Source organism: Eremothecium gossypii, chromosome III (assembly GCF_000091025.4).
Source record: "Eremothecium gossypii ATCC 10895 chromosome III, complete sequence".
In the NCBI taxonomy this organism is placed as follows: domain Eukaryota; kingdom Fungi; phylum Ascomycota; class Saccharomycetes; order Saccharomycetales; family Saccharomycetaceae; genus Eremothecium; species Eremothecium gossypii.
In genome coordinates, this window is record NC_005784.3 from 728,360 (window position 1) to 743,334 (window position 14,975).

The window sequence follows — 14,975 nt, forward strand, 5'->3', positions numbered from 1 at the left end:
CTTGTACAACTTTATGACTCTGCCGATGCCCCGCGAGCTGGCGAGCGAGCGTTGAAATTGCCCAGCCAACCACATGCGGCCTTGCATCCGTCAAAATGACTGTACTCGAGCAATCTGCTGACAGAGCAGACAGAGTCAGAAGTGCGCACGCATCACGTGGGCGCGGTCGAATCGAGGAACGCGCCGGCAAGCAGGGGCTGGCGGGCTGGCGCGATGGTTAACAGGAAGGGGTATTTGTTACATATTGTATAGTAGGAGATACTGACAGATAATGATATAATAACATATGGAATGTTCATGAAACACAGAAAGCACAAGGACATATAGGACAAACGGGACTACTGTACAAACGCAGTGGATCGGGGTCGGCGTATCCTGGCAGGGCACGGAGGCCCGCAGTGGGCCCGCAGACCGGGCGGCAGGACACGAGGGAGCAATGCTTCAATGAGGAACGCCAGTCGCTGCCCCGTAGGGCGCGCCACGGCATTCCGCCTCGGTGTCGCTGCCAGCCGGCGTTGGGATGTGCACGCGGGCAGCCATGGCTGCCGGCACGCCGAGCACGATCCTACCGCGTTGGGGGCAATGACGACGTGGGTCTAACGGACCGGAAATATAGAACAATACCTTGCAGGGACGGAAATGACGAAGTATGAAATACATTGAGGCTCAGCGCCAGAAACTGAAGTTTTTTCGGAACAAGCGCAGCTCAATCCATCGAGATGAAATCTTCTAGCTCCAGTGGTAAAACACCTGACTGCGCTTCGGGCAGAAGAGACGAGGGCGAGCGCGCGCCGCGGCGCGCCCCATCCCCATGGTGCGAGCACTGCGTGCCCGGGCGCCCGGCGCGCTCACACTCGTCTCTTCCACTGGACAACCGCTGCTGGATTGCGCCAATGGTCAAAGTCCACCGAGCTATCAGTCAACTCGAACGGCTCGTTCAGGTCGTCCTTGAAGATACTGCTGCCGCCCAACGGGTAGTTCTGCGACTGCGTTAGTAACAGGTTCCACGACTCGCTCGCGGCCGGCCGCCCGCCGAACGCGCGCGGCCCCTCCTCGTACGCCGGCGCGAACGCGCCGTACGAGTACGACTCCGCCGCGAGCGGCTCCGGCTTCGCCTCCAGCACGAAGTCCCGGCGCCCGAACGCCTCCTCGCCCACCGTCGTGCACGGCGAGCCCGGCGTCGCGCCCGACGCGCAGGGGCTCTTCACGCTCGGCGTCGTCGCCGCCGACAGCCCCGCGCCCTCGTCCTTGTCGCTGCGCTCGTCCGCCAGCGTGATCGCGAACGACGGCGTGCCCGAGCCCTCGCGCGCCACCGCCTCGTACTCCGTGACCGCCCGGCCCAGCGCCGCGTCCCCGCGCGCCGCCACCAGCGCGCCCAGGTCCACGTGCGCCACGATCCGCTCCAGCAGCGCGCACTTGCGCTCCAGGTACAGCAGGTGCAGCCGCTTCTTCTCGCGCGACTGGTGCGCCGCCTTGCGGTTGCGCAGGATCCGCTCGATCCGCCGCTGCTCCTTCTCCTCCTGCGTCTTGGCCCGCTTGCGGGGCGGCAGCGTCGACTTGAAGTCCGCAGGGATGTCGTTCACGGTGTGGCTTGTCATGGGGATGGGTTTCTTAGCGAATGGTCTGGTTGCTGTCTTTCCACACCTCGAAACCCACCGGCCCGTAGCCCCTTATATACCCTCCGCTGCGCCATAAATAGCCTCCGCCGCCCCACGTCCACAGTGATGCTGCGGCTGCCGATACGCCTGCATACCGCGGGGCTTTGCGTGCCGTCGTACGGCCTGCGCCCGCCATTCCCGCCCGAGACGCGCGCGCAGGCGCCGGGCCTAGCCCGCGCCCGCATCATGCCACCTCCGTGGTGCACGGGCGCTCATTACGTCCCGTGCCGCCGAGCCCCGCCCCGCTGTTGACAAAATAGCGCATACCGGCAAAATGTTTGTTTACGTGGGCGCCTGTCGGCACTATACGAGCATTGTTGGCTATTTGTGTCAAGACGTAAACGGATAGCTCCGGCGGCGCGGCAATCGCGGATCGGTCAAGCCACCGGAGAGGCGACGGAAGGGGATATTGCGGCGGATCGGGCAGACGCGGGATCGGCACGCAATCCGGCCTGGGGGACTATGTAGGCGTAGGGCTGGCCGGGTCATCGGCGGATGTGCAGGTCATCTCGGGCGGCACGAGGTAGTGGGCGCGGTACCAGCGGAGCTGGGCGATGCTCTCGAGGATGTCGGCGCGGGCGGTGTGGGCGGCGCGCTTGCGGGGCGTGGCGGCGTGCAGCGCGGGGTTGTGGCGGGCGCAGACCTCGGCGAGCGAGGAGACGTCGATGATGCGGTGGGACAGGTGGGCGACGACGGCGGGGAAGTCGCGCAGCATGAACAGGCGGTCCATGTGCACGCTGTTGCCGGCGAGCACGGCGCGGCCGGGGCGGGGGACGAGACGGCGGATGTAGGCGAGCAGCTCTGCCTCGACCTGCGCGGCGGACTTGGGGCAGGCCAGCGCGCGCGCGGTGAGGCCGCTGGCGCCGTGGTGCTGGGTGCACCAGGCGTCCATGGCGGCGAGCGCGGCGGCGGAGGCGTGCACGACGCTCTCGTAGCCGTCGTCGACGGGGTTGAGGTGCCCGTCGGTGACGAGGCAGCAGACCTCGATGATGTGGTCCGAGGTGTGGTCGAGGCCGGTCATCTCGCAGTCGATCCAGACGATGGGCTTGTAGAGCTCGCCGGGCGCGAGGTAGGGGTTGGCGCGGCGCGCGGGGCGCGAGAGGCAGATGCGGCGGAGCTGGCGGCGCAGGCGAAGCATACGGGTGTGCTCGTGCGCGGACGCTTGCGCTCGCGCGGAAAAATTTCACTGCGGCGCCGCAGGGCGCCGGCGCTGGCGGCGGCAGGCGTCTGGGGCCCTGCTGGCGGCGGCAGCGCGCCCGCTCTGCGTGTAGCCTGCGGGCGGGCGGCCCCCTTTTCAACAGCGTTTGTAGCTCGAACACAAAAGCGAGGTCTGTGCAGACACAAGGTGCAGCGGATGTTGCATAGAGGAGCGACGCAGAGACTTGCCAGTAAGAAGCGAGGCAGAGCGTAGAGCATGAGCGAGGCAGACGTGTGGCAGCAGGCCGCCACGGCGGGGCGGGGCGCGGAGCAGGCGCATCGCGAGGCGCGCGATGCGGACTCGGCGTCTACGTCGTCGGTGGACTCGGTGAACTATCTGCAGTACCTTGAGAAGGCGACGGCCAAGAACCCGTCTGTGTTGCTAGAGCTCGATCCGGACGGCAACGTCAAGTACGTGTCGCAGGTGTGGGAGACGGTGGTGGGGACGCGGTGCGCGGAGGTGGTGGGGCGGCCGGTGTCGGAGGTGATCCTGGGGGGCGACCAGGACAAGCTGGTGTTCCAGAAGGCGGTGGCGATGATGTGCCAGGACGACCGCAGCTGCCGGGTGCGGTTTCTGACGGCGCTGGGCCCGGAGCGCGCGGCGGCGGACGGGGAGGCGGTGGTGGAGCTCGAGGCGCAGGGGACGCTGATCCACGACGGGGAGATCAGCAGCCTGCCGGCGCACTCGATGTGGATCGTGAAGCCGTTCTACGAGGTGGACGAGCTGGACGACTTGCCGCCGGACTTCGTGAAGCGGCTCGGCTTCGGGGCGAAGCTCTTCTCGCACTACTTGCAGCAGATCGAGGATCTGGAGGTGCTAGACGAGCAGGAGCTCCCAACGCCGAAGTGCGAGCTCTGCCGCGTGTGCGAGACGCTCGTGCCGGCGTGGTGGTTGGAGACGCACTCGGAGATGTGCGTGTGCGAGCACCGGATCGAGAGCGCGGTGCAGCTCATCCACGATGAGTTGGTGGAGCTCAAGAGGCTGATAGAAGACTTGACCGGCGCGCTCGGCCAGCCCGGCGCGGCGGCGGAGTACAAGGGTCTCGCGTTGCCGCAGCCGGACCCTAGCGACCTGGGCCCTGCGAAGCAGGCGCCCGTGATGCTCCATCCGTCCCTGAGCTGCCCGAACTTGTCCGACGACGAGCACAACCCGTTCCGCCGCGCGAGCCGCTCGGGCAAGGACGCACGGTCGCTGTTCCACCACGTGCGCTTCCCCTTCAAGCAGCTTTCGCTGTTGAGCGATTTGTGTGAGGACGCCATCAACATCAACACCAGCGAGTTGCTCGACGCGGACGTGCGGGAGCAGGACTCGCCCTACGGCCTTCTTAACATGCAGTCGGTTACATATCGCTTCTCTCCGAACACCAAGAACAACATAGATCACGTAACTGCCTGGGATGCCCAATTGGGGGTCGACGACCCAGCCATAAACCTGTTGACACAGGATACCGTCGAGCTTGTTAAACGGAAGGTGGAGATGGTCCTCAGGTTAGACAATACGATGAGGCATTCGTTGAAGATAAAGCATGAGGTGGATTGCCAGGTTGTGAATTTGATAAAGGATAAAATTGAGAGCAACAAAATCAACCTGCAGGCCGACGAAACGATGCAGGATCTGGGACAGGCCGCGCAGCCGCTATTTGGCACGTCTTGCAGTCCATCCTCCTCCAGAATTGCTACACCGCTTCCACAGAGGCCCCAGAGCCGTATTCTAACGGACAGCTACATGGCGTCGAGCTCCGTCACGGACCTGAAGGCCGTCATGAACGTGGGTATGCCGCCCCTGGACTATACCTCACGGTCCAACTCGGGCTCGCATCCGCTGTCGCGGTCTATAACGCCGCGGCAGGCTATTACCGACCACTCCTCAAGCGCCTACCAGCTGCCGCTGACGGTATCCAACAGTAACACATCCGGAGGCACGCCCGTTGATACGAAACCGCCCACGATTGGGACCCCGCGTGCCTCCTCTACCTCTCAATGCAATCTGCCCAAGCTGAGCACTATCATTAATCTGACGCCTAGAAGAGGCTCGCCGCTGTCATCTGTCGGCATGAACACACCGTTCTCAACAATACAGCGGAAAAGTACTGTCAAAAGCATCGGAGAGAAATCTCCGATGTCTTCACCATTTATGGTCGGGTCTGACTTGTTGTCACCGGAGGGGCACTTACCATCAGCGACTGCCCCGAAGCCTCCTCTATCGCCCTTGTTACTAGCAACAAACCAAGCCAAGGCACCAACGCCATCCATTAAAGATTATGATATTATTAAACCAATAAGCAAGGGTGCTTATGGGAGTGTCTATTTAGCCTATAAGCGCATTACAGGAGAATATTTTGCCATCAAGGTACTAAGGAAGTCCGATATGATCGCTAAGAACCAAGTGACGAATGTGAAGTCCGAGAGGGTTATAATGATGGTCCAGAGTGAAAAACCATACGTTGCAAAGTTGTACGCCACTTTTCAAAATAAGGAAAACTTGTTTCTAGTGATGGAATATCTAAGCGGGGGGGATTTGGCCACACTAATCAAGATGATGGGCAATTTGCCAGACAAATGGGCAAAACAGTACATCACCGAAGTTATTATTGGCGTTGACGATATGCACATGAGCGGGATCATCCACCATGATTTGAAACCGGATAATTTGTTAATAGACTCGAATGGTCATGTGAAATTAACTGATTTCGGGCTTTCTCGGATAGGTTTGATTCAGCGTCATAAAAAGCACCATAGTAGACATTGTTCTATCCAGGCGGTGACGTCAAAGTCGAGACACAACAGTCTAACACCGGATGAAGCTCTAGAGCAAAACGGAGCCGTTACCTGCACACCAAGCAACTTACTCGAAGGACTGATGGTCAGTAGGAGAGGTGAGCGTTCCGATTCTATTTCCAGTTCCCATTCCCAGCTAGATGCACAGACTTTACATCGAACTGGTTCACAGGTGTCCTTCTCTATTATGGACATATCTAGATCTGGGACGCCGCCTCCCCCTCTGCCCGCTCCTATAGCGTCCCTTCAGAATCAACTGTCTCAACAACCCGGGCAACAGCAGCATTCGCATATGAATCAGCCGCAACAACTGTCTTTGGCTCCTTCAAGTAGTGGAAGCATGCCCAAGAGAAGCGCGTCGGTGTTCTCCTCTGACAACTCTGACACTTCCCGCGACTTCGCCTTGTTCCATCCCGATGAAGATGGAAGCAGGCGGTTTTTCGGCACACCCGACTATCTCTCGCCGGAGACAATATTGGGCACAGGTGAAAGCGGTGCCTCAGATTGGTGGTCTGTGGGTTGTATCCTCTTCGAGTTTCTACTAGGCTATCCTCCATTCCATGCGTCCACGGTAGAGGACGTCTTCAAGAACATCCTCAGTGGTCAAATTGATTGGCCTTCATTCCCGAACAAAGAAACTGAACTGGAATACCTTTCGCCTGAGGCGAAAGACCTAATATTGAAGCTATTGGAATCAAATCCAGAAGAGCGCTTGGGCGCGAATGGGGCGCAGGAAATAAAGGAGCATCCATACTTCAAAGGCATTAACTGGAGCAAGGTATACGATGAAGAAGCGTCTTTTGTGCCAACTGTTGATAACCCAGAGGATACAGATTATTTTGATCTTCGAGGAGCTGATTTGGATGAATTGCTGCGCGACAATTATGGTGAAGATGATTTGCAAAGTACTAGCGGGATGCATACTCCAAACTCATCCATGCGGACGGACAAAAAACAGCCCAGCAACCACAGTAGCGGCAACAGCACGCCTGTGCCAAAAATGAGTATTGCTTCAGTTTTTGACCCGCTTTCGCAAGACAATACGAGTAGTAATAGTAACTCGCCGATATTGAAACATATCCCCTTGGCGATTCCTCCTCATTTGAGGGAAAGGCGGCCTAGCAAGTTGAATGATATTCAAACAGAATTTGGCTCTTTCAGCTATCGAAATCTAAGCGCTCTGGACAAAGCAAATAAAGATACCATAAATAGGTTGAAAAGCGAGCACTACTCAGATCACCATCACGTCAGGGCATCTCCTGGCTCTCTGTCAAGCTCTTCTTCCGAGGCATCCTCCAAGCTAAAAGCCGCCAACCCAGGCTCCAGTGCTTCGTCTCCAATCTGCAATAATGCCGGTAAAGGAACCTTTAGCAGAGCAGGTTCTCCGCAGATGGCTCGGACACATTCTCCAAGCAGGCGGAACAGCATAGAGCAGTCGGCTGCTCCCGGCGCCGGTACAATCACGCAGCGGCGCCACACCTGGGACCACCACATTACTCTGGATAACGACTATCCTCCACCAGGCCCGCCCATCACAAAGTTCAAGTCGCCCCTCTCGCCAACCCAGAACATGGGGACTTCTCGCTCAAGGATGCAGTCCAGGACGTCTTCCCAGCGCACCAGCATCAGCGAAATCTCGATGGAGGACGACGAGCGCCACATAGCACTCTCCAAAGTGAACACCTTGCGCAGCCGCAGGCGTAGCGGAAGAAAAAGCTCCTCCGGCACAAGCGAGGTGGGATACAACATGGATGTCTTGCTCTGTGAACCCATTCCCATCCACAGGTATCGCCTCACCAGAGACCTCGAGTCTTTGGGATGCTCCGTCGTCGCCGTAGGCACGGGCGACGAAATCGTTCGACGCGCAACCAGCGGCGTCCGCTTCGACCTCATCATAACCACCCTGAAGCTCCCCAAAATCGGCGCAGTCGACATCACCCGTCTCTTGCGCCAGACCACGAGCATCAACTGCACCACCCCCATCGTGGCCGTCACTGTCAACTATCATGACGCAGGAACCCACATCTTCGACGACGTCCTAGAGAGACCGATCGGAACGGAACAATTGCGCAAATTGGTTTCCAAATATGCCCTTTTTAAATCTCAGCAACATGAAGACACCATCCTGAGTGATTCCGAAATGTAGCAACCAATCATTCTATGCATTCGAGACTTTTACATATGCTGGCTTTATATTTTACTATTTTACTCGATGTTGCCCCGTAGCTTTTCACACTCATTATCGCAACAGCCTTACCTTGAAGCTTTAACGCAATTCCAGTACTCAACTGGACTACGAACACATTAGGCACTTATGGGCCATTCTCTTTAGTATCTTATTCCACTTCAACTAGGTCGCTGGCGCCAGGCAGTTGAAATGGCCTATGTCACTATATACGGAATACTTCTCGAAGCATGAAATTTTGAAAATTTCTTCATTAACAAAATCTGCCTAAGATGTTATCCAGCAATACTAAGCAGGAATTACCAGGGCCCAGCTGGCGCTAAACGATCCGAAATGCCAACCATCTCTGTTTACAAACAGCAGTTATTTGATTTATTGGGGAAGAACTACTCCAATGAGGAATTTGACGAGCTATGCTTTGAATTCGGTATTGAGTTAGACGAAGATACCACGGAGGAAGCTCTCAAGAACAACGAGGAGCCGGAGCTCAAGATCGAAATTGGTGCCAACCGGTACGATCTGCTCTGCATCGAGGGTATTGCGCAGTCGCTCAATGAGTACGTGGGGCGTGCGGAGACGCCAAAGTACAAGCTTGCGGCGCCCACGACGAAGCTATACATCGAGCCATCGACCGAGCAGATCCGGCCATACGCTGCAGCTGCGATATTGAGGAATATCAAGTTTGACGAGCGGTCCTACGCATCCTTCATAGCATTGCAGGATAAGCTGCATTCTAACTTGTGCCGGAACAGAACTCTGGTTGCCATGGGCACACACGACCTGGACAGTATTCAGGGCCCATTTCATTACAAGGCGTTGCCTCCAACTGACTTCAAGTTTGTTCCGCTATTCCAGAGTAAAGAGTTGACGGGTAAGGAGGTGGTGGATCTTTATAAAACGCCAGAGCAGAAGAACAATCTCGGTCGGTTTGTTCACATTATCGAAAACTCGCCTGTATACCCTGTTATCTTTGACTCTCAGGATCAAGTTTGCTCTCTGCCTCCTTTAATCAACTCCGAGCGCTCCAAGATCTCCATTGACACGCGCAATGTTTTCATTGAAGTTACCGCTACCGACAGAACCAAGGCGGAGGTAGTGTTGAACCAGCTGGTAGCTATGTTTTCGCGCTACTGTGAGGACAAATTTTCAGTTGAAGCGGTTGAAATTGTATCTGAACACAACAACGAATCTCGTATCACTCCAAACTTCACTGAGAGAAAGATTAATGTGTCCGCAGAATACATAAACTCTTGTTTGGGTCTACAGCTATCCCTGGAGGAGATATGTGCCTGCTTAAAGAAAATGTCGCTGCACGGAAAGCCAGCTGGCAATGACAAAGATACCATTGAGGTGTCGATTCCTATCACTAGACCAGATATTTTGCATCCCTGTGACGTTTTAGAGGATGCAGCTGTCGGTTACGGTTACAACAACTTGCCTAAGCATAACAAACTATCCAATGCGAACTTTGTCGCTGCTCCTTTGCCAATCAACAAGGTTTCTGATATCTTCAGGATCGCATCCTCTCAAGCCTCTTGGCTAGAAGTACTGCCTCTAACTCTATGCTCGCATGATGAAAACTTTAAATTTTTGAGGCTAGAGGACGACGGCACAACTGCCGTTAAGCTAGCAAACCCAAAAACTGCGGAGTACCAAGTCGTCAGAACCAGTCTACTGTCTGGTATCTTGAAAACTGTCAGGGAGAACAGAAAGCAGGCATTGCCTATTAAAGTCTTCGAAAGTGGTGATGTTGTGTTCAAGAATCCTGCGCTAGAGAGAAAGGCCTACAACGAGCGCCACTGGGCTGCTGTTTACGTAGGCAAGAACTCTGGTTTTGAGATTATTCAGGGTCTTTTGGGGAAGATCATGCAGACCTTTAGAACATCTTGGCTTCCAGATTACGGGAAAGACTCTGATGGAAGGGGCTACTGGATTGAGGAAGATACCTCAATCCCAACCTACTTCCCCGGTAGAGGCGCCAAAGTTATGTTTAGGTCTAGACAGGGCGCAGAGGTCAAGCAAATTGGCCACTTGGGCGTCTTGCATCCTGAAGTTATGAACAATTTCGAAATTCCGTACGCGGGATCCTACGTAGAATTGAACTCCGAGGTTTTCTTGTAGACGAACCCTTTGTATCACTTTATATCGGGTTTGATGCCTAAACGAGCCTTGGAATTAATTACTCACAAATTAATTTAGATATATCCTTTTAAACAACTGAGATTGTATAATTTTTGAACTAAAAGGTTATATATCATCCGCAAATGCATATGTAACATTTTCTTCATTTCCGAATTCGTCGTCCGAAAGAGCGATGTCGGTTCGACGAAGGCCCCGTTGGGCATGCTCGGCCACATCCTTCATTAGATCATTAACATCCTTATAGTTTGTCATCTCTTTGTCTACAACTTCTTTTAGGTATTGCAATTCTTCTACCAATGCGTCGGTATCAATGATCGGAGAAGCGTCCTCTAAAGTTTGACATGACTGTTCAGACTGAACTGTTGGTGCCACTGCGCCATTGGTGGTGGTAGCAGCGGCCGCATTGTTCCGTAAGCTATCCTCGTACATTTCTTGCCATTGCTCCCTTTTCGGTTTGAACCACTTCGAGACCCACGTGCCTTTTTGCTTCTTATCCTTCTTATTAGCTAACTTATCTTGGACATCTTGTAGGTCATGAATTAGCTTTCTCTCTCTCTTAACTTGCTCTGGATCTGGGGAGTCATCAATTTCCGTGAACTCTTCACTTAAGACTGCAACACCCAATCTTTTGAGTAAAGACGGAATATTCTTTCTGTACGCCATATGTCCCTCAACAAGTTCTGTACAATTCATATTCTCGATGCCTTCGATGCCTTCAATTGGGGATATACCAGCCACAGTTTTTAACCCACCTGCAGTTACCCTAAATAAATATCCAAGAATCCAGTCTTTATCAGAGTAGCCATTAACGAATCTACCACTCACAACTGCTCGTGCCATCACCATCTCGTCTCTATTATATACCAGAGGAGACCCAAACAAGTACACGTCCTCCACCAAACCAATAGCACCTTGCTTGCTTAGTTCCAACAAACAAGAATAAATAACCCTTGATCCAAGAGAAAACCCGACCAGAGAAATAGGCCTAGCTCCAAGATTCTGTGCCATTAATGTATCAGCCAATATTAGACCAGCGGCCCATGCTCGATCTAGCGACACATTCCATGGATTGTCTATAATGTAGCCTAGCTTCGATAGCAGATTTGGCACCTGAATCGCTGCCATGAGTGCCGTCAGGACGGTCGCGCCTAGTATCTGTTGAATTGTCTGAGTCACTATTTCACTGGCCAAGATATTGATTGTTTGACCAGTCGACTTCAGCATATCTGGTTCCCAGTGAAGCGAATATAAATCTCCTTCAATTGGATCAACCGGAGAGAATGGAAGTCTAACATCATCCTCTTTCCCAATCATCCATCCTGACACACTTACGATTAGACTGAGTCTCCTATTATTATGCAACGGCCTAAACTCAAATGTTTTAACGCTACCCATTCTTTTATTCATGGCCTTTCTTCCTATGTTACCACCTATCGCAGTACTAGATACCGCAACTATTGCAGTTCCTCCCGCACCGGTTAAAAATCCGGCAGCACCTGTAACGCCAATGGTAGATAATCCAGCCGCAAGACTTGCGCCTATGACAGGAGCCAGCAGCCCGCCTGATAGCCCCAGAACCAAGGAACCACCAATCGTGACCAATCCCACATACGCCAGTTTTTTCTTTCGGTTTTCTTTGCGCCGCTCATGCATATGGTTTTTCTCTATCCAAACCTGTTCATCTGTAGACTGCTCCAGATCTAAAGTGTCTATAACACGTTTCTCGAATTCACAAATATCGCCACGAGAAATATCTAGGACTTCAGCAAAGCGCATCAATAACGTCCTAGACCTGGAATCGTATACGGAATCGTGCACCAGCAAAAGAAACAGGTCACATATTATCGTCCATGAAACATCGATCTCAAGAGTTTGGTTTTTCTTCACCTCGTCTGGCATCATGATATCATCGCCGCTCTTCATCCACGGGTTCTCAATAACCTGAGTGGTCTTGAGACACTTGCACAAATCTTGCAGTCTTATCCCATGCATTGGCAGTTTCTGGATCATTTCAATCTCCTCGGCACTAACGCCCAGGTGAGCGTAGAGTCGCTGGCAGATAGTACTCTGCCACACCCCCATATTTTTCTGCAAAATATGCAAACGATGCGCAAGCTTCTTGCTTGAGGTTACATTCTTTGAGCATAAACAAAGCTCTGCCAGATTGGTACATGTTTGGTTAGCCAGAACCGTAACAGCCCCTAGATAAGCAAACTTCGCGCGGTCGTTCAACAGCGTCTTCGTCAGCACAAGCTGTTCGCCGGCAGATCGTATGCCAACAGGGGTACTGTCTCTGTCGTCATATATGGTGATATCTTCAGCAACAGCAGAGCCCATAGAGCTGCCCGCGGCGGTCTTCCTGAATAGGAAATCGGTCTTCTTATTCGTTGCATACGCGCGTTGCGCTTGCTCCTCGCCGGCTGCCTTCGTATATCCGAACGCGCCACAATCCTTCCCGCGGACTGATGAGTCCAGCGAAGCTGCAGAATCCATACCGGAAATGTCTACTGGGCTATCCGATAACCGCGTTACCGCCAGCTCGCCGCGTTCGTCGTAAACATCGTACGACGCAATCGCAGGCATGGGCTGCCAGTCCTCGTCGGACGACTCCGCCTCCTGGTACACCGTCTCAAGCGTCGAAGTCGCCGGTGTCACCGGGGCCACGCTGCTTCTGGGTGATTCTTGCTCCTGAGGGCTAGCGCTGCAGGCCGAGGCATCACCCGAATTCGCGGCTCGCAATTTGCTCCGCCGCCGAGAGTCGCTCAGCGCCCGCTTCACCATGCTGGGCACGTCTATGCCTTGGTCTGCGACGTCCTTGGTACTCCGCATATGCTCTCCCCCCCTACGCTCTGCACTCGGCAACGCAGAGCCTGCTGCGCCCTTGACTATGTGGCTCCCACTGCCTATCTTGAGCTCCCGCAACCCCGAAGTCAGATTGTCATCACGCCTGCCCATAGCTCAACTACTCCACTTGTTTCCAGGTTCCAGCTAACAGGAACCACACTAGTAACCTACCGCCCAATATCGCTAACATGCTGAATACCTAATAGCTTATGCAGACCCATCTTGATCAAGCAGCATGGTCACGTGGTCATTGACTGTACATCCATACATCCAAAACCCACACACTAAATATTACCTATTTTGGACAAGTGATACCCAAGCGCATAGGCTACTGGAAAATCACGATCACTAGGCCGCGCATTAGAGGCATAAGCTTGCCCTCTGTACAGTCTCAGACAGTAGTTGCAAGCACTTCATCGACAAAAATGGCTCCAAACGTATGTGAACTTTGCCGTGGGGCATACTGAGTTTTGGAAACACCTATTCGATCTATTAAGGAACACCACCGTCCTTGCGGGATGGCTGGGGTGCATATATGCTATGCTGTATTTTAATTATTCACCGTTTGGCAAGGGCACGGTGATTGTTAATAGCAGTAGGCTTCCAAAAAGGATGAGGATCGAGTACTAACGTGTTGCTGCAGACCTCCAGAAAGCAAAAGATCACCAAGACCTTCACCGTCGACGTCTCGTCTCCAACTGAGAACGGTGTGTTCGACCCAGCTTCCTACGCCAAGTACTTGGTGGAGCACATCAAGGTTGACGGCCACTTGGGCAACTTGGGCAACGCCATCACTGTTGAGGAGAACGGCACTACTGTGACCATTGTGTCCACTGCCAAGTTCTCTGGTAAGTACTTGAAGTACTTGACCAAGAAGTACTTGAAGAAGAACCAGTTGAGAGACTGGATCAGATTCGTCTCTAGCAAGACCAATGAGTACAAGTTGACCTTCTACCAGGTCACTCCAGAGGATGAGGAGGACGAGGAATAAATGTTCGAGCGTATGTAACTAGCCGTACTGTAAGATTATTATTACCTTGTGTATTAGCGTGGCCTTGGTTGGGTCGCGTTTCCGAGGCGGGTCTCTACATAGTTAATCCGATGGGCGTGTCGGACTGCTCCGTTTGCATATCACCCCGCGCACAATGTCAAAGGCGCTGCCCGTCCACCATAGCGGCACGCTCCCGCCCCAGCAACTGGCGGACCTGTTCAAAGACGCTTTCCGCGGGGAGCTGTACGGCGAACACCAGGATGAGCTGGCCGAGACGGTCCAGCAGGTGAAGGGCGACCTGTACAACCGGGACTACATCGCGGCGTTCGACTCGCAGGAGAAGCGCGCAGCATACTGCTGCCGCTGGTCGCCGTCGCGCGCCGTGGCGTACTCTTCCCTCTTCGCACACCTGGCGCCCGTGCGCAACGTCTTGACCTGCGCTGGCGGCACCTCCCGCAACGTTCTCTGCGTCGGCGGCGGCGCGGGCGGGGAGCTCGTCGCCGCCGCCAACCTGTTTACCGCGACCCGCGACTTCGATGCCCGGCACCGTCCGGACGCCCCTGCAGACGCAAACGCCGCCCGCCTCGCCATCCGCATCGTTGACATCGCGGACTGGTCCGCCGTCGTTGACCGCGTGGCCGCCGCCGTCCGCTCCTCGTGGCTCTTCCACTTGGCCCCCGCGCTGGACGTCGCCTTCGCACACACCGATATCCTGCAGCCTGCCGCATCTCTCGGCCTGCCGTCACTCGACCTCCTCACGCTGCTCTTTACCACCAACGAGCTCTTCCTGGAGAACAGGGCAGCCACTGTTCGTCTCTTCCAGCGCCTCAACGCAGAGTGCCGCTCTGGCTGTCTGCTGCTTATCGTCGAGAGCGCTGGCAGCTACTCCCACATCACCGTGGGCTCTAAGAAGTTCCCAGTGCAGTTTCTCATCGACACGCTGCTGCTCGGGCCGCGCGGCCGTGAAGCTGGCGGCCCCTGGACCCTCCTGTCCGAGAGCGATGCCCTCTGGTATCGCGGTGATCCGGCTGTGGACTACCCAGTCAAGCTAGAGAACATGCGCTTTTTCTACAGACTCTATGTAAAGAAGTAGGGCTAAGCCATCGCCACCCATGTCCCACAGGAATACGCAATTGTCCGTCTCTCAGCGTCCCAGTTACCACCAATGCGGAGCTCATCG

General features: G+C 54.6%; 7 protein-coding genes across 7 annotated transcripts; 4 read left to right on the forward strand and 3 right to left on the reverse strand.

The window, feature by feature from the left end:
- Positions 1-848: 848 nt before the first annotated feature.
- HAC1 (transcription factor HAC1) lies at positions 849-1,598 on the reverse strand (the record flags this gene model as incomplete). Its single annotated transcript, NM_208971.2, has 1 exon — positions 849-1,598. One exon carries the CDS (start codon positions 1,596-1,598, stop codon positions 849-851), a length of 750 nt encoding a protein of 249 aa, NP_983618.2.
- A 520-nt stretch (positions 1,599-2,118) lies between these two features.
- On the reverse strand, positions 2,119-2,796 carry REX2 (Rex2p; the record flags this gene model as incomplete). The annotated part of the gene is made up of 1 exon (NM_208972.1): positions 2,119-2,796. One exon carries the CDS (start codon positions 2,794-2,796, stop codon positions 2,119-2,121), a length of 678 nt encoding a protein of 225 aa, NP_983619.1.
- Positions 2,797-3,072: 276 nt separating this feature from the next.
- On the forward strand, positions 3,073-7,779 carry RIM15 (protein kinase RIM15; the record flags this gene model as incomplete). Its single annotated transcript, NM_208973.2, has 1 exon — positions 3,073-7,779. One exon carries the CDS (start codon positions 3,073-3,075, stop codon positions 7,777-7,779), a length of 4,707 nt encoding a protein of 1,568 aa, NP_983620.2.
- Positions 7,780-8,151: 372 nt separating this feature from the next.
- Positions 8,152-9,939, forward strand: FRS1 (phenylalanine--tRNA ligase subunit beta; the record flags this gene model as incomplete). The annotated part of the gene is made up of 1 exon (NM_208974.2): positions 8,152-9,939. The coding sequence occupies one exon, from the start codon at positions 8,152-8,154 to the stop codon at positions 9,937-9,939; it is 1,788 nt and encodes a 595-aa protein (NP_983621.2).
- Positions 9,940-10,065: 126 nt separating this feature from the next.
- On the reverse strand, positions 10,066-12,915 carry MIL1 (Mil1p; the record flags this gene model as incomplete). Its single annotated transcript, NM_208975.1, has 1 exon — positions 10,066-12,915. The coding sequence occupies one exon, from the start codon at positions 12,913-12,915 to the stop codon at positions 10,066-10,068; it is 2,850 nt and encodes a 949-aa protein (NP_983622.1).
- A 314-nt stretch (positions 12,916-13,229) lies between these two features.
- RPL22B (60S ribosomal protein eL22) lies at positions 13,230-13,795 on the forward strand (the record flags this gene model as incomplete). The annotated part of the gene is made up of 2 exons (NM_208976.1): positions 13,230-13,241; positions 13,448-13,795. 2 exons carry the CDS (start codon positions 13,230-13,232, stop codon positions 13,793-13,795), a joined length of 360 nt encoding a protein of 119 aa, NP_983623.1.
- A 154-nt stretch (positions 13,796-13,949) lies between these two features.
- Positions 13,950-14,888, forward strand: BMT6 (25S rRNA (uracil2843-N3)-methyltransferase; the record flags this gene model as incomplete). Its single annotated transcript, NM_208977.1, has 1 exon — positions 13,950-14,888. The coding sequence occupies one exon, from the start codon at positions 13,950-13,952 to the stop codon at positions 14,886-14,888; it is 939 nt and encodes a 312-aa protein (NP_983624.1).
- Positions 14,889-14,975: the final 87 nt, after the last annotated feature.